Here is a 19804-nt window from a genome sequence, read left to right on the forward strand (position 1 = left end):
ATTAATGTCTGTCTGTGATTCATTTCCACCAGCTTTTGGAGCTTTTTGTACTTACTCTTTTTTGTACTTACTCTTCACATTCAAAAATATATTTATAAACACAATTCTATGATGTCATTTTTAACTGGGATTATGATGAATATTTCTAGCTATAGGAAAGTTTTTGAGAGTTCACTAGGAGCTAAGCACTAAGCTAAGCACTTATCTTATATTATATCATTTAATTATGAGATCAACCAATGAGATGAATTCTACTTTTCAGAAGAGAATTTGTCTTAGTTCATACTACTGGAAGGTCTAAGCCAAGAGTCAAATTCAACTTGGCCAGAATCTCAAACCTGTGCTATATTTACTAATAGGCATTAAAAACTTATTTTTATTAATACAAGTTTTTAACATCCTCTATCACAAACATTTCAGAAAAATTACATTCAGCACCCTATTGTGCCATTAAAAGTAATTGATAACCATATAAGGTATAAGATATAAAAATAAATTCATAACATGTATAAAGGAATTCTCATTTTAATACACATCTCACAATGAATTCTGTGTTTAGGAAACATGATTTCTTGAAACTTAGAAATAGTTGCCTATATCTAAAGTGGTATCTTTGCTACTAAACAATGACCCAAATTAACTCAGAGCTGAATGGATTATTTGTCCTATATGACAGTAAAAAATATTTCTCTCAGAAAAAATGAGTTGATCCTACTGGGCACCAGTGGCTCACACCTGTAATCCTAGCTACTCAGGAGGTTAAGATGCAAAGGAGGCTCTGTACCCAAAATAACCAGCAAAAACTTGAACTGGAGGCAGGGCTCAAGTAGTAGTGTGCCAGCTGTAAAGCATATACAGAGCCCTGTGTTCAGCCTCTGATGTGGGGGAAGAAATATGATTATACCTTATTTAAAAAGAACACAAAGAGTTTTCATGTATTATAAAGCTTAGATTCTACTTGAAGAAAGAGGAGAGAAGTTGGTTTCTGTATTTTATAAGGATGGAAAACTAAAACAGAAATTTTACTTTAAGTTTAGCTCATTAAGAAAAAAAAAAAACCTGGGCAGAAAGCTAGGACTTGCTTCTAATCCTCTTGCTTACAGCAAGAGGATTTTATTCCCAGCATACTGTGAGGCTAGAATTCCATTTCATTCCATGGAATCAATTTTCCCCAATATATAAAGTCACAAAATCCTTCCTAAAGCACTTGTAATCAATCATTTCTTCCTCCAAAGGAAACCTTTCTCTTTAGTCCCAATTGCCCAGGAAATGCTTGAGTTGAAATTATCATTGAAGCTTTACTTGGAAGTCCTTCTTCAATAGCCTCTGAATGCCAGTAGTTCAGGAAAAGAGCAGATTCCAGTAAGATGTTCCACTCCAGTGTCTTGGAGCTAATCCCCAAAGAGATACCCCCATCACTCTACTTGTTGTTATGCATGCTGATCCAAGTGTTCTCCATACATCTCATAATGCAAATACACTTCTTGCAAATGCCACTTGCAAGAAGTAAGACCAAATAGTGTGTGTGTGTATGTGTGTGTGTGTGTGTGTTTGATTCCTTGTCTCTGTGGATTAATAAGCCAATCACATAGTGGTAGACTAAACTCACAGCTCCACAGAGCACATTGTCAACTTACTTTAAATGCAAACACACACAGCTGCCATTATTGACCCAGGTAGTCCATAAGAAGTCACTGTCTGCATGTCTACAAGCCTTCAATTGAGTTTTTAGCTAGCAATACACACACACACACACATACACAAACACACACATACACACACACATGAAAAAATAAATTTAAAAAAGCAAAACATAAATGTGACATTTATCATAAATTAAGCTTAGTTTTTAAGCCATGCTAAAATTACCTTTGAAAGTTGATAGTGAGTGGTATTACACAATCACATTCAGCCCATAAGATCACTTTAATGTGTGATTCATTGTCTATTCCTAGGCATGACTGGGATCCTCCAGACAGAAAAGTGGACACCAGAAAATTCCGGTCTGAACCAAGGAGTATTTTTGAATATGAACCTGGGAAGTCATCTATTCTGCAGCATGAGAGACCCGTAAGCATTCATCGTTCTTTAGCATACCATAGGGTGAGGCCAACAAACCTGAATTTCAATCTGCATAGCAATTATTATTATTATTATTACAAAGGTAATTTACTGTCTCATATAATTGAGAAATTGTGTTTATTTTGAGTCACGATTTGTTTATTGTCTCAGAATTGAGTGTATATATTTGTACATATATATATGTATGGGTATACATACCTAGGAAGAGTTCACCAACATATAATCAACTATGCCTGATTATGGGATTGGGTATATTTTTTAAGCACTGATAAATGTAACATTAACTGGTTACAGGTTGCTAATGAGAAAAATCATTAATTAATCTAGCTAGTTTATACAGACTCTGGTAGGTCCATTCCTTGGCCTCCACGTTGACTTCTTAATATTTCTTTCCTTTAAGAGGATATTTTCTAAATATATTTTTCCAACAAGTTTGTTTAATTGATTCTTATTAAATCCCTCTCAGGTTACCAAGCCTCAAGCTTCCTGATTGGTTGCCATGCTAATGGATCAAGATAATAATTTCACTTGGCAATATGTTTTCACTTATTTCCATCCTATGCAAACAAAAAGACACATAAATCTGATAAAAACCCACTTACCTACTCTAAATGCACATTAACAAAAAACTTTTCATTGACCTTTTTTCTTTTGATTTCACCCATTCCTTCTTCTGTGGCCTTTGTTTTATCGGGGAGATCAATGTCTTCCTCTTCTCTTTAAAACTCAGCAATTTTCTCTGCCTCATCAAGTCTGCTTCTGAACAAACATGTTCATAGTAACTTACTTTTCTCCTGACTTTAAAAGAATCAGTGAGCAGAATCAGTGAATCTTCTTTGTTAACTCTTTTTGGAGTCTCAAAGAAATCACATGTTTATGTACGTATGTAGAATGTAAGTCCAACCCTCACCATACCCAACATGTGATTAACAAGACTTCAACAGGAAACCTGATAAAAACAAAACAAAACAAAACATCCACTGGTTTTCAGACTCCAGTGTAAACTTACAACTCATCAACTAGATCATTTGATCAAGTATCAATATGGCTGAGGTTTCTGAGATGAGACTTGGATCACAATGTTACCATTACTTAGAATAAAAATGGCATAAAAATATTCATATTTAAATATAAAACTTTAATGCCTATTCTAATCATTTGTGAGGACAATGACAGAACCCGTGAAAGAAAACCCTGAAATGGTTAAAACAGAGGCATATCTATAGCATTTCACTGTGCCTCTTCTGGAGCTCATTTATGGATTCTATCATTGTGACTGAAATTCCTACATCCCTCAAGTCTTTGGATTAGAGCTTTGAAAGTTCTTTGCTCGAAAACAGTAACAGTAGCTCCAAATCTTCTCTGAGTACCTAATTTGTACCAGATACTGTAATTCATAATATATTCTTGATTTCAGTATTCCCATCAGCCATATGAAACACATGCATTGGTATTTCCATTTTACACATGAACAGTCTGAACATGCACTAAAACTGCCACAGGACCACATAGTTAGGGGATGCGGGAAGTCAGGTAAAATGAAGCCTGATACACTTACTTGATTACTACCATATCACATTACTCCAGTAGGAAGCCTTTAGCTAGCAGTCACTATCCAACTAATCAGATTTATATTAGTTTAATTTTTTTACAGTATAAATGGGTTTACGTAATAGCTAGATCATAATACATTAGTGCATTTGACTAAGTTTAACAGAAACCAGAGCCCTAAGTAACTATCATACAAAATCAGTATGTTTAACTGGTACTCAGAAGAAAGAATGATCAGGAGTCCTGGTTTTACTAGAAACTCAAATTCCTACAGTCATAGAAAAACAAAAGTAAAAGGAACCTATAAATGTGGTAGGAAAAAAAGAATGGATATCTTATGGAGCAATAGGAAAAAAAAAGCCTTCTGTTTCTCCTGAAGTTGCTGGTGCCAGTATTATGAAAATGGATTGAATAAGTCATGTACATTATTTGAACCAAGTATTTTTGTTATAGGACTAATCTTTCGAGTATATGATTAGACATATATCATATGCACACAGATGTCTAATTTTATTATATATGTCTAATCAGATAGATGTCTAATCACATCTTAAATTAATCAATCTTAAATTAATCCCAGTTGCCTGGATAAATCAGAAACATAAAGGGCTTGATCAACAGTGAGGTGGCAGAGACCAGCTACATATTAATGTAGTTGACAGAGGAACTTGGTGTCATGACCATACAAGATGAAGAGGACATAACAGCAAAGGGAAAGCCTTAGGAATTTCAAGGTGTCTTTTTTTACTTGTGGCAGCATGAGATCATTTCTTTTTGGGTTTTGTTTCTAATTTTTGAAAGTTATACACACCAGCTAGAAATTCTTTTGAACTGTGCTTTAGCATTCTGAGACAACCCCTCCAGCTGCCCAATTTTCTTAGGCATCGTATGGATTCCTCTCTCTTCAAATGAACAGCGAATCCTACCCATTTCCCTTTTCCAGTTCAAAATTACCCATTGTCTGGTTAACAATGGCACCCATTTCTCTAATCCTCAAGTCCAGTGTCCATACCACTTCTAGAGAAATCTTGAGAAAATCTGTATGAAATCTTCAGCCCCAAATTTGCTCCTCCTCTTCTTGCAAAATCCAAACCCCTCACATAATTTATTTAATTATTTAAAAAAAAACCAGCCTTATGTTTTGGACCAATATGACCCCAGCTTCACCTCTCTCCCCCCCCTCCTCCCTCCTTGTGCTACAGACACAGAACTTTCAATCCCCTTTTTGCTGGACTTCTGATGGTGCCTTCTCTTCTCCAGGAAGCCCTTGCGGCCACCTCTCCTCTCTCATGGGAAAGTTCATCCCGTCTTTTAGGTCCCAGCTTAGTCCCATTTTCTCTCTGGACTTGTTCTTTCTCAATACTAGGCTTAAGCTGACCCAACTGTGAACTGTTAGCTAATTGTGGTCCCTTACGCTCATAGCTTTTCCACACTGGGCTGTAATAGTCAACTCACCTGTTTGTGACCTCCATAGGGATCTTGTCTGCTGTGAGCTTGTGTCTCACACCTAGCACAATGTCAGGTATAACATGAGGAATGAGTATAGGCTTTACCTTTGCAGTTAGTGGGCAAGACTGGATCTTTATTCTAGTACTCATCAATGAAATCTGCACATTTCCAGTTATAAAAGGTCCAATGAGGCTCCATCAAAGTATACAGGAGAATCAACACTCTGTCATTAATAATTGTAGCTCACAGTTTCCCTCTTACCCTGGAGTACAAGGGAAGTGGAGAGGGCAACACTGGTTAGGCAAATATCTTGCCAAATCCTGCCCCCCCCAAAAATCAGTTCTTCTTTGGGCATCCGTGGCATATGAATTTATGTTCTTTAATAAGAAATAGAAAGTAAGGGCACTTCTTTGAAGCACATAAATATTCACTTTATCATAGATTTATATGTAGATTTAATGTTTGATGCAAAAAAAAAACTTTTTAGTCACCTGGAGCTTAACTGGTTTTTCCACAAGTCAGAAACATATTTCCACAGTTTATTTATCTTGAGACAATTATAACAGTCTTTACTGAAATTATAGAATAAAAGGCTTTACATCTCATCTAAGTTGTATATACTTAAAAAGGAGCTAAGCTAACTTTTTTTCTAATTTTAAGAGAGTATTTCTTTGGGGAACTCTGTTTAATAAGATAAAAAAAATAAGGGTTGGGAAGGTGGCTCAGTGGTAGAGTGCTTGCCTAGCATGCATGAGGCCCTGGGTTCAATTCCTTGGTATCACACAAGCAAAAAATAAATAAAATAAATAAAATTTTTAAAATGGAAATGTTAACTTTCCCTGCAATTACCAAGTCTACACATAATAATAAATCAGACAAAGATAAGCATCAAAGGCCTATGAATAGCTAAAATGCAATTTTTCTTTAGTGTAAATATTTATACAAGACACAAAGGAACTTCTGTATTAAAGAGGGAACTATTGAATTAGTGAGATTATTATCATATATCCACTTCTGTTGGTTGCCTGTTTGCCTGTGTTTCACTGATCACTGTGAGGTTTTTGTGTGCCCTTTTAGTAGCCCTGAACTGCTGCATACTACATTTAATTTTTATATTATTTAAAAGATTCAACTAGTCAATTCCATTCCAGTCCTGCCATTTAGACTTTCTTTAAAGGTTCTGTTCATGTGTCTATGGTTCACCATGTCCCAAAGTTATTAATGAGTGGTCATTATTACTTAGGGTGTTTTTTTTTCTGTTATTTATCATCATAGATCTTAATTAGTGGCATCCTGTAAGTTGGATTTTAGCAGAGAAGCATGTAATTATTAAGAGATTACTATGATGTAGAATGATAAATGTTTTCATCCCTTTCCCATATTTTTTTATAAAAGGATTTGATGGACCAGAATTTAATCTATTCATTTGTTGTACATTTTTCTTAAGGTGCAAGTCGCAGTGAAGTTAGAATGGAAATAGCTACACTTCTGGGTTTAGTCACATTACTGCCCTCTGCTGTTTAAATTTTTAAGCAAATTTGTATCTTCCAAGATGTTTCTCTCTTCCCTCCTTAGCTAAACAAATTACTGTGCCTGAAAGCAAAGATCATAAAAATCAAGGATTAGTAATGGGTAACTACATCAATATGAGAATATATGGCATTTGAAACAATTAGAGCTTAATTTCCTGTGAAAGAAATAGTATGCCTCTCTAAAGAGAAAAATTCACTAGAAATTTCAAATGTTAAGAAGCTGAGAAACAGCTCCAGAAAAACAATCCTCTGAAATAATATATGTCATCTAAAATTGACTAAATAGGCACTGTGGCTCAAGTGGCAGAGCGCTGGCCTTGAGCTCAAGAGCTGAGAGATAGCACCCAGGCCCAGAGTTCAGGCCCCATGACCGGACCCAAAAATAAAAATAAAAAAATAAAATAAATAAAATTGACTAAATATTTGCAATAAGTATAGGTAAAGTGGTGAACCTCTGTGCAAAAACAAATGACACTAAATAAATAAATACAATTGCTATTATTTTACTGTCACCCAATAAAAATTAGTTTTATAAGCTAAAAAATATTTGAAGTAAAATGATTTTCAATAAATAGTCATGTCTTAGTGCCTTTGCAGCTACCAAATAAATTTTTTAATTAATTCTAAAGTAGATTAGTTACTTGAATATTTTCTTTCTATGAACCTGTTACTTCTTAAATGTAAGTAAAAAATGATACTGGCATATAAAAGGAAAAATATCTCAGGATTTCTGCAACATTTTCCTATGTAGGATAGAATATTCTTTCTGTGCATTTCTTTACTATGATCAGAGAAAGAGCAGCTTGCAGTGTCTTCCTAACTACTGTACAAGTGCATGGCTATATTGCTTTTAACACTTTGTGTCATTATAATGATCACTACAAATGTTGGATAAGTTAGACCTTTGCACTATTACATTACAATGCTCAAAGTTTTCTAGCCTTGTGTGTAGTTACTTTTACAATCTTCTATTATAAAGCACTGAAACTAAGCTACACTAAGACTAAGCTACCTCACAGAAAACACTTGGAGTATAATTTATCACTCAACCTAGACTATGTATCATTATCAAGACTATTATAAATGTAACAAGTCAATAAAACACTATAACAAGTTCATGTCAAATAGTGACTTTTGTTGGACTATGGAATGTTTGACGGCTTCCAACAGTGCAAAAGTTATAGAGCATTTCTTTCAGATCTGAGTTGTAATTACGAACTGGAAGACTTGGAATCCTATGAAAATAATATGGAATGGCTTCAAAGTACTGATGGCTTAAGAACTCTCTGGAAATAAGTCCCTAGAGTCAGTTTGTCTCCTGGTGAGGGGAAACAGCTTTTCTGGAACCAAATAATTTTTCAGAACTTTTATTACTTAATATACTATATAGTTCAGTAGTATCACATTTACTTAAGCTCACGTAATAATATCAAAGAAGTAGCAATGCACATATATCACTTTAAGTGCCCAGGATTTATATAAAATCTACGGTTTGGATCAATTTAGCCAAGTATGTATTATGTGAATATATTAAGAATATTACTGGGCTATGGAAGGGTGTCTGGTTTCTATTACTGAAGAAACTGGATAGAATTTCTCAAACTGTTTTAACACCCTTAGTTTTTCCATCTTAACTACAACATTCAGAAAATCCCTGAGGATCTGAGCAATATGTATGTATGTATATATACATATATATATATGTATGTATGTATATATATATACACACATATATCATAAGAATTAGATTTTTCTCTAAATCAGAAAGACCCAGAAGCCAAGATGGGATTGCACCCCAACTCCTTCTGGGCCTCTAGCCATGTACCGAACCTACTGTGAAAGTCCTGTTTCCTCCCACCCCTATCCAAAGTAGGCATGTAAAAGGTCCATCTTGAGGTATCTTAGGAAAAGAGATCTCTCCTCGCTCTCCAGGAGATCCGGATCTTCCCTATCTTTTCAGTGGTCCAGACCATCCCTGAGAAATCTCGTCTCCATCTCCACCAGGGGCCATTGCGGCCTGTTTTGCTTGTTTCCTTTCTCCCAGACTTAAAGCAGGAGACAAGGCCCTGCCCCATGGAATCAGTGTCTAATCAATCAGCATCTCCATCACCCCTCTTTTTTTCAGCCCCCTCTCCCAACATCTCCGACACCTGTCCCAAGGGAACCTGGCCGGAAGCCTCTTTCCAGCTCACCCTACGGAGAAGTGGGAGAAGGGCTACGTAGCCCTTCCCCTCCGCCCCGGAGTGCCATCCCCAGGCCTGGCTCCTGCGGCCCTGCGCTCTCTCCCACTCGGGTGAGCTCCTTCCTTCTCCAATCCACCACCCCCACCCCTGCCTGCCTGCTTGTTGTCCAAGGGCTAAGGAAACTGAGCCAGTCAGACTCAGCCAGACTGAGCCAGGCTGACCCTTTTTCTTGAGACTAGGACCTGGAGAGTCTCCATCATGCCAACAGACCTGTCCATTACCTCTGATTCCTCGCCCCACTTTTCCCTGTCCCACCCCAGGGCTCCCCAGATGCCTGCTTCTCCTCCGGAGGGAATTGTCCCTAGATTTCAACCCCTTGTGTTGAGACGGCCAGTCAGCCATCAGGGGGAGAGGGATCATGGAGTGACTGGCCCAAAAAAGCCCTTCGGTGCCTGAATTGAGTCCATTTTAACTCCGAGTATTTTTAACAACCCAAGGCCCATTGTCCCTGCCCTGGTGAATTTTCCATTCCTCTAACAAGCCAAGGAGAGGATTAGCAATGGTGAGCCAAGGAAATAGCAAGGGATGCAAGCAGAGCCATTGGCACTCACCTTCATCTCCTAATGTTATTCATTTTACTTTGCTTCTTCCATTCTCTCCTGCTGAGGTGCGTGGGAATGAGAGCGGGTGCAGGTCTGTGTGTGAATGAATGCACGGTGTTTTTCATCACACGCCGGGTCCCTCACTTCGCTCAGTGTGCCTTTTCCTTCCCTTTTCCTTCACATCTGCTCTAGACTGATCGCATAAATCCAGATGACATAGATTTAGAAAATGAGCCCTGGTATAAATTCTTTTCAGAACTGGAGTTTGGACGCCCGGTAAGTGAGGCTAGCCTATTACTATAAGACAAATAGGAGAATGTTGTTTGGCTTTTTAAATATATCGTTATTGGAAGAGGGAGGTGTGTCATGCAGAGAAAAGAGCTGATCCCAGAAAATGCACACAAATATCATTCTGCTTTGATGAGTCGACGTGGCCTCACATCTCGTATATGGCTTTACCAAATCACAATTGGAATTACTTTATATCTAATTAATTGCAAATTTAACATGTTAAGGTACTTTCTTTCTTGGAATATTTAGGAATTATTAAAACTTTATAGAAAATGGGTATGTGTTTACAGTTCATTTTGGTCTACTTCAAACAATAAGCCATGGCCATTTATAATAATTACTATGGTTACTATGTGCTAAGGAATCACCAAACCACTTGAGAGTACTGGGCTTGGTTCTGATTCACTAGATTAATACTCTAATAAGAATAAAGTGGACCAAAAGGGATCAAGAAATTTGCCCAAAATTGTAACTCACAAAATGAGAAGTTAATCATAAGCCTGTTAAAAACCATTAATGATAACAAAAAAAACCCACCTTTTGGGCAATTATCACTCTAATATACTACCAGATTATTCCTACTATAAAATATCAGATTTAACAATAAGAATATAAAGAAAGAAAAAAAACAGAAACTCCTGTGGAACTTTATTTCTAGTCTTAGTAGTGAAAGCCATTATTATATTATTCCCAGACCCCCACCAGAGAAAATTTCCTGATTGAACCTTAGGGTAATTGCTTGGTCTCAAGCTTGAAATTACAACTCCCTTTAGTGTGGAGTTATACCTGCCAAAAGCAGTGAATTTGATGTGTCAGTCACATGTTTTATAAGGTTTCAACTGTTCAAAACGTGTCAACTACACTGTAAAGCAATTTTGAGTAGAAGTCAGAGGTTTCTGATCATTCCTGGACCCCATGATATACTTTTAAGATACATACTTTGTTCTGATCATTTGTTACATACTGGGTAGTTATGGGTTTTATCCATTAAAAATGTAAAGACATTTGTCTAGATTCATTACATTTTGTCAAACTGAATCAAACATGATTATAAACAAATATAAACAAAGAACTTAATAAGAGAAATATTACTCTTATTTTTCTCTAAGTTGTATCCTAGTATCACTATCAATGCATTTTATTTCAGAGGGAATCCATTGCATTGCTTTGTTTTATATGTGTTGTTACTGATGACAGAGTCTATAGGGACTATGCCAATTTCTGCACTGAGCCTAAAGGATTCTCATTTTCTATCATCATTTTCAGCCACACAAGGGAAACTGACTAGCATGCTCTCCACTTGCTCCTTTAATGTTTCTTTAATGTACTTGCATCCCTCTGTGGCCAAAGCCTAGGAGTATTCATTTTTTTATTTGATGAGATGAGTTTTATAAATATACTAATCAAACACCAGCAATTTTGCCCAGTGCTTGAGAATAGTTACAAACACTGTACTCTTCCTCTTAGGCTACCCCATTTTGCTCCATTTGTGTTCCTCTGTATGTGTATCTGATGCTCTCAACACTCAATTTCTAACTGTTGTCACCTTCTCTCCATGTTCACTCCTTGCTGCCATTGATTCTCCTCCATTCCATCTCTGAACTTCTGCTTATGTGGTTCCGTCTCCACCCAGCCTCCTAAAAAGGCTCTGGACTATGTTCAAGATCATTCTCCTGGTGTTTCCAATGAGGTAAAAACAACTTATTCTCTCTTTTTTCAGAGTTCTCCGGAGGGGCTGTTATTGTGAATCTGAGCTTCATGTTTTATAGTCTGCTGTAATGTCTCAGTTAGTTTTCAAAATCTGTCTTTGTATCATTGTGTTGTGTCCACTGTAGCTTTACACATTTTTTATTCCAAACAGATTGGCTTTTTCTGAATGTTAGGTGAAGAATTGTTCTAGCTATGAGTTTTAATTAAGCTATTTAATGCAGCTTTCATATTCAGTTCTAGGAAAATCAAAACTCAGTAGTATCAGTATATATATATATGGATATAAACCGCTTTTTTATTAGACTGAGTAAATTACAGCTACAAAGCTAAAAGCCACCTCATTATCAAGTTTAGGGCCATATAGATTAGAGTTTAGGTTCTTAGATGCCATGCCCTACATTTGCCTAAAAAGTGTACTTATTCTTTCATTTTCCTAAATACTTATAACTTGTGAGTTTTATTATCATTCAAGAATAGGGATGACAAATACCTGGCAGGTGTTACAATGTCCCAAGTCCCCACCTTTGACAGACATCACTAATCTCCCTACATTCTGTAATTCAGGAAGCTGTCCTAGCATATCATCACTGGTTTATGTGATAAATTTTACTTTAAATCTCTACTTAAGAATGATTGTGCCATCAGGCGCTGGTGGCTCATGCCTGTAATCCTAGCTACTCAGGAGGCTGAGATCTGAAGATCATGGTTCAAAGCCAGTCCAGACAGAAAAGTCCCAGAGAGACTCTTATCTTCAATTAACCACTCAAAAGCCAGAAATAGAGCTATGACTCAAAGTGGTGGAGCACAATCCTTGAGAAAAAGAGCTCAAGGAGAGCACCCAACCCCCTAGTTCAAGCCCACAACAATAATAACAAAAGAATGTTTTTGCCAAATTGCTAAGTGAAAACAGTTATGCCAGTTCATGTAAGTTTGCCTAATTTGCAATAGGCAAAGCGAATTTGAAAATAAATCCCAGAAATGGTCCTGAATCAAACACTGATGTCTACAAAGAAAATAGGAAAATTATTTTTAAAAATACACAGCTATTAGAAGACAAAGTAAAAATGGTGCTGTTTTGTTAGCTCTCATGTAAAAAAGTCTTCTTTGTGGGATCTCTCAGAAGCAACTAGGATAGGAGCAACTGGAACAAACTTATTTTTCATACTATTTGCTCTATTGTCTTAAATTAATGCAGCACATGAACATCTACACGAAAAAAAGACCTCACTCGATTAAATATGTACAACTAAGAAACAAAACTAATTGAAAACTTACGTTGTAGGAAGAGAACTGACACATAGTGTTAATCTCTGGAATTGCAAGCCTTGACAAACAACCTCAATTTCTAGAGATCCCATTTACAATTCCAAATTATATCCTTGTAATAAGAATCAGAGTGTGTTGAAACAAAGAAGTAGCCAGCAATTAAATAAAAAAAGTATTAAATAAAACGTAAAATGGAACAATAAGGAGCAATCTGGGTTATTCCTTTTTTTCTAGGCTTATATTTTGTTTTCTAGCATATTCTCTAGAGAAAATTAAATAAAACACACAATTCTACTCTGTATGTTATCTTTTTATATGAAGAAATGCTATCAGTTCAGCATTTGAATATAACTTAAAGAATTTATTTTGAAATTCAACTTAGTATGACATTTTTCTCAGGTATTTTGGTGAAATCTTTCTAGGATGTAAAATTATTGGATCAAGAGGATCCTTGATCCTCAGAGGATCAAGACTCTAAGCTAACTTTGTCAAAACTGAAAGATCCTATCTGAAAAATAACTAAAGCAAGAAAAATCGGGAAAAAGGCGAGAAACAGTGCTGTTCAAATGGTAGAGCACCTTCCTAGCAAGTGTGAGCTTAAATCACAGTGAAAACTGTGGGCTCACTGAGAATGGAAATTGAATTTAGAAAGCATTATGTCCATTCACTCATTTGCTAGTTGAAACAGGTGTGTCTTAACAATTTTAAGAAACATGTCCAAAATCATTGTAAGATAGTTGCCAAGAAAATAAGTACTGACCTCTCAGCCTGTTTTTCATTGCAATTTTCTTTATACCATTTTTAACCTCATCCAAAAGATTTAGAGCGTGAGCTTTCTCAAACAAATTACTACTTAATACTTTCTCTGCTGAATTTATGTGAAATGAATCTTGAAACTGAAAATTGAACAATAATTCTTAAGCATTGAAACAGGAGAAACTTAATTTGGCACATTCTTTAATGTTCAGTAATGGCAAAAATAATCATGTCCAAGAGCCCTTTACTGGTATTTAAACTATTTTTCATTATCTCTTAAGAATTGGGACAGACATTTTTATGATTTTAATGACACATTATCTATGTTATTTATTTAAGATCATGGTTTTCAACATGGAAGCAAATATATTCCCATAAGATATTTCCATTTTTCTTCTTTGATAGTCTTTTCTGGCAAAGATTAGCTCAACTACTATTTATCAAGTGACTGGAATATGTCACAAACATCATACTTTTTAATGCATCAATATAACTGAAACACTTATGCTAATGAAAAGTTAAGAACTTCTAAAGAGAGCTTAATCACATAATTATTTTACAGTGATTCAGTATCTACACCTTACTGAAATGGCATGGTGGATGTGTTAAAAATAATAGTAATATGTCAATACTCAGGAGAAAAATCAGGGGTAAACAAACTTCCTCTTTACTGGAGATAATTTCTATGTTGGGAAGTTCTATGTTATTTTTGTGTCATCAATCTATGCTTTTAGTAAAATTTAATACTGAACTTTCTGTATGTATGCATAATAACAAACAAGTTTTCATTTCTTTTGTGTGTGAGAACCAGCACAGAATGAATAATTGGAGTTTACTAGGCTAAAAGAAAAATGCAATTGACTTAACAACTCTACACAACATTTTATTTCATATTATACTATTGCTCAACCTCATCACAAATGGACAAGTCAGAATTTCTAATCTCTCTAGAGGTGTTACAAGAGGAGTCTGAACTAGAGCCTTTTTGGTGATGAGCTGTTTGTTTGGCTTCCCATGACAACTCTGATACACACCAATGGCGTGTTCTGAAACTTCTTGGTGTTGCTCTTCTGCAAAGATATAGAATTAAAATTTCTAAATCATAATATATCTTTTTATTTTTAACTTGATTGTTTCCTTTCTTATTTAAGTTTTTCTTCCTTCCTAGTGTCTAATTCACAGTGTGCTAATTATTTTAATTTATTTAGCAACTTAAAATAATCACATAAACTTATCCTACCAGCAGATCATTTCCTCTAATTTCTTATTTGTTGAGAACCTGATAGTCTAACATTATCTAGGAACTAAATATGTTTCTTGTGTCTAAAACGAGGAGGCCCTTGTCCTGTGAGAGGTCTTTCTTTGTCTCTGGAAAGGTTGCATTTTCATTCAGGAAAATAGAATCAAATTCAGATGCCAGTTAGTAGATGCAACTTTAGAGTTATCCATTAGGGTGCTTGGCAGATTGAACTGCATAAAAAATTTCAAATTTACACGCTAATGTTTACTTGGTTAACTGGTACTAATTTGATTTATTGACACTAATTGATACTGATTTGGCATTTAATAGAAATAATTATGAAGTCGCTTGTACAGTGAGGATTAACTGCCTTTATATAACTTATAATATTCTGTGAAATGTGTATGTGTGGTAAAAATTTAAGATAAGTTTTGAGAAATTGCCCCTTTCTAACTGATAGTTTTTAACTTTCCGTAGATAAACATTTTCAAACTAACGTTTCAGTTTTTTAACAAGGCACAATTGGTCTATCATGATGAACTGAGCAATGACTATGATCAAAGCCCAAGGTGTATTTGGTCAGTGTACCTTTCCCTTTGCATCCTGGACTGAAGCACAGATACTCACATCATATATTGTCAGCTCCAATATGTAGAGGAGCTCAACACCAGCCCTCTCATCTTAGATACCTCAACAATTGGCCCAGTGGAGCTCATGGGAAATGAAAACTACATACCTCTATCAGTTTTGTATGCTCTGCGTTTTAATGTACTGCCCAGAATAGAGGAAATGTTTAAGTATCATTTGAAGAGGTCATAATTTGTTATATTCTAGAGTTTATTTTAGACAGATCCTGTTAAGTTTTATTAAAATATCAAGCCTCCATTGACAGATGAAAGGTATCACAAGTTTATTTATATGTTATATTTTAAAGATAACTCCCCACAATAAGAACAAAATTATAAAGGCTTATATTTCAAAAAGATTTAATGGTGAAGGAAAATATATTTTAAAAAACACTCATTTATGTATGGTATTTCCACCTCCCATCAGTCTATGAGCAAAGTTTTTGAGTCAGTGGTATAGAATATCTTCACTCTTTATTCAATTCAGTATTCCTGAGAAAATGCTCATTTTTCTTTTTTCTTCTAGTCGGTGAATTGTTGGGATGTGATTAGCTTGTTTTGCATGGAGAAATGCAATTTAGTGTATCAGAAAAGAAAAAAAGACAGGACAAAAAGTGAAATCAGGTTGCACAGTTTCTCCTTGGGAAGATATCTTTAAAATAGTAATAAATGTTATTTGTAATCTTGATGTTTGTAACATTTCTGTCAGCAATCTAACCTAATGTTGTCAGACAAGTGAAAATTGCCATTGCAATAACTCATGGATCTATTATTCTATCTTAACAGGCCTCCGTATATCAGTCCTCTATAGACAGAAGCTTGGAAAGGCCAAGTAGGTAAGAATCTCAGTACATTCACAACCAGAAAAGTCAAAGTCAGTAGCTTCTCTTTCAATATTGACTTCACTCAGTGCAATGACAGTGAAATGACATATTCATTTTTATTTTAAATGCCATAATTCATGAGATTTATTTATTTTCACATATTACTTCATATAATATTCAAGAATTTATAAAAATAAGTGAAATAATTATGAATTCCTCTCCAAATGAATGAAATTTTCCTTTTCTTGTCTCTGATATACCCAGTGTTCTTTCATTCTAATGGAAATGATAAGTAATAATAAGTAATTTTCAGGTAATTGTTAGGTAATAATATACTTATAAAATTTTTATAGAAACTGTTATGTGCATACTTATTAATTATATTCTGACCACATAAATCAAGTGCTTTTACTAGCAATAAATAATGTCTTACTATCTACTAAGCATTTTAAGCTTAGACATGATTCAGTCCAAAAACACTACTATGATCTAAATATCACTGTTGCTACTGGTCTCTAAAGAACCTTAACTCTTAGACTCAGTAACCCAAGTTTACATAGCTAGAGAGAGGTAAAACAGAATTGAACCAAGGTAGTTTGAAGTACATTCAGATTCTGACTAAATTGTGTTACTATACTTTCAATGTCACACTGACTTGAAAATATTACCAAATTCAGATACCATCCAATAACAGTATTAAACAACAAACTTAGACATATTGTATCATTGAGAAAAAGTTCTATCACATAAATTTACCATTCTGTAAATTTTTAGCAATCCAAATAGTAAACTTGGTGAACTCAGCCCTTTACAATTTGAGTTCATATGTGCTATCCACTTACATTAATATCATGGGAGAAGAAATTCATGTTGCCTTTTGCATCTCTGCATGCACCGAAAAATGTTTGAAATGTTTGAACTCTAGTGTTTTGATCTGACTTAATAATTGTTATGAGGACACAGTGACCTTCCCATGGCAGGATAACCTTGGAAATGCATGTGTGGGAGCTGCAGCATTCTCTTTAAAAAGAGGTCTGGCTCTATCTCTGTACTATCAGGCATGTGTGTTTCATGTGCTCATTTGCAGACATGTGATAATCTTCATAGGATGCTAAATAAGATGAAAATATAAAGACAGCATGTAACACACTACCCAGTGTCCTTACGTTGTTTACATAAATCATTATTGTTTCCATTATCCAATCCAAGGATTTCTCAGACAGTACAATGTACAGTGGATCCCTTTGCTCATAAATGTTTTCCCTAAATGTTATGATACTCACTCTCTGCCATTTTAGACCATCAACATCATTTTATACAAACTGGGTAAAAGGGATCTTTTAATCATTTACTTTATCACCAGCTTTTTCATGATTATAAATAAAAGAATGTTACTCCAACATCTGCAAGGATGTGTAGTACATAGCATGATCTCTGTGTAAACTCTAGATTTAAATAAAGACAAGTCAAAAATAGATTCACCCGTTGTCCCAAAAGTATCATATAAGATGTAAATAACAGAGAAAAGGGTGCACAGGAGAGAGAGAGAGAGAGAGAGAGAGAGAGAGAGAGAGAGAGAGAAAGAGAGAGAGAGAGAGAGAGAGAGAGAGAGAGAGAGAAAGATTCTCTATATAATTGTCTTTTGATACCTACAAGGGATGGATCTAGGAACTCAAAGGATACCAAAATCTACAGCTGCTCAAGTCTCTTAAATAACTACCATAATATTTGTACAACCTGCTCACATTTTATAGTATACCTGGAAATAAATATTTGTACTTATAATAACTAATACAGTGTGAATATGGTAAAATGATATAATCATTGTTATATTGTATTTCTTAGGGAGTACTGCCCAAATAAGTACAGATGCAATTTTTAAAAATTATTTCCAATTACAATTACGTCTATAAATTCAGAACCCACAGATATGGAGGGCCTATACATGCCAGGCAACCTTTCTAAAAGCTTGAAATTGCTTTTTTAAAAAAAGCTATGTCTGTAAAATAAAAATCTTTAAAAGACATTTTAAAAAATAGAATTCCTTATATAGTTCACAATGTATCATACCTCATGCCAAAAAAAAAAAAAAAACAATTGAATTCTAATAAGATCATGTTGAGTCCTTCAAAACACAGGAAGTTTGGGGGAGTGGAGGTTTGGGAGATGACACCACCAACTCTAGCATATCCCACAGGTCTTTCTAGTGCACATGCTAACCTACCCTCTCCTCCCCTTGTGAACACACTGATGCTGACTTCCTCTTTCAGTTCTGCAAGCATGGCCAGTGACTTTAGGAAACGGAGGAAGAGCGAGCCTACAGTGGGGCCCCCTAGGGGCTTAGCAGAGCAAAGCAGGACCAGCGCAGATCGGGACCTCCCAGGATCAAGCGCCACCCTTACCAAGTCTTTTATTAGTTCTTCTCCTTCCTCTCCCTCAAGAGCAAAAGGTGAGCAAGAATGAATGAACACAGCAATGTTCTAGTTCTAGATTTAGACTACAGTCGGGAGAGCCGATCCAGTAGCAATGATATGTGCTCCTTTACCTATCTTTTTTACCTATATGTTTTGAATAATGTAACAGATTCTAGTTGACGAGCTACTTGTGTAGCTTCAAGGACTTGGACTAACATCTGTAAATGTTTTGTCCCCCAACTAGTTTTTTTTAAACAATGTCAAAATATGAAATAACTAGTCACATACATAAGGATGACATTTATGAGCATTTAGAAATAGCTGAAATTTTCTTATGTTTCTATAGTAGCAAATGAATTAAATTTCTGAGCTAAGAATTTTAAGTAGTAACAGAGAAAGTTATTGCCTAACATATTCATTGGTTTCTTTATACTGTAGATGGGAGTTTTCTCATCTATTCAAAGTCATTTCTTTATTCAGTCTATATTCTGATCCACTTTTATTTATCTATATTAGAATTTCTACATAGAGCCATCTAACATGTGGTCAACTCACAATAGTGTGAAATAAGTGGTTTTAAGCCACAGTTACAAAATTTAGAAGCCAACAAGCCACTTTCCTGGCTGATCTGTCTCCTCTTTGGAAATGTAGTAAGCTAAGGAAAGGGAGCATGTCACTAGAGGATCATTGAGTGCATTATTGCCTTGGAGATTTCTGAGATGGAGGGTGAGAATTGAACTTCCATCTTTGTGGATCTAAGGTCCTTCAAATTTTGGGATTCTCCAATCTTTTCCAGTCTCTTGAAGCTGAAATAAAAGGAAAAAAGAATTTTAAAATGTGTGCAGAAAATGTACACTAACGGAAGTTTCCATAAACTAAGACAGATTCAGCTCCACATACCAATGTTAGACAAACAAATTACATGATAGTTAAAGGTAACCAGGCTATCTCATGGGTGAGAGATAGACTAGTTGTGGTGGACAGACTCTGGGTAGGTGAAAGAAGCTGAGATTTCCTAAGGCCTGGTCAAAGCTCTGAGTAGTAACTGGATGGTCAGAAAGAATAAGACTCATTCTTTAGTGAGATCATTCTTTATACCTTTCTTCATGAACAGTGATTCTTTTATTAGATCCTATGCTTTAAAGTAACTAGTTGGTTATGAAATCGTATTGATTTATTATTCTTGGATACCACCCAAAAGTTAAAAGGATTTTGACGAATTTGGGTAACTATTTTATCGTAAGGAGTATCAAGTCAACTTCCTTTCCCAAACACTAT

At 35.3% G+C, this 19804-nt stretch overlaps 1 protein-coding gene across 25 annotated transcripts in view; it reads left to right on the forward strand.

Annotated features, from left to right (window-relative positions):
• Sorbs2 (sorbin and SH3 domain containing 2) overlaps positions 1–19804 on the forward strand; it is a 204465-nt gene that overhangs the window by 147282 nt on the left and 37379 nt on the right. For 12 of the 25 annotated variants that reach the window (XM_070016347.1, XM_070016348.1, XM_070016349.1 and 9 more), the window contains 6 exons: positions 1956–2070; positions 8740–8907; positions 9592–9675; positions 11324–11380; positions 16075–16124; positions 18383–18561. In XM_070016347.1, the coding sequence (XP_069872448.1) occupies positions 1956–2070; positions 8740–8907; positions 9592–9675; positions 11324–11380; positions 16075–16124; positions 18383–18561 (653 nt within the window). The remainder of the gene's footprint in view (positions 1–1955; positions 2071–8739; positions 8908–9591; positions 9676–11323; positions 11381–16074; positions 16125–18382; positions 18562–19804) is intronic. The other 13 variants (XM_070016352.1, XM_070016350.1, XM_070016359.1 and 10 more) reach the window with 3 other exon arrangements.

Source organism: Dipodomys merriami, unplaced genomic scaffold (assembly GCF_024711535.1).
Source record: "Dipodomys merriami isolate MVZ:Mamm:240054 unplaced genomic scaffold, mDipMer1.0.p SCAF_12, whole genome shotgun sequence".
Classification (NCBI taxonomy): Eukaryota; Metazoa; Chordata; class Mammalia; order Rodentia; family Heteromyidae; genus Dipodomys; species Dipodomys merriami.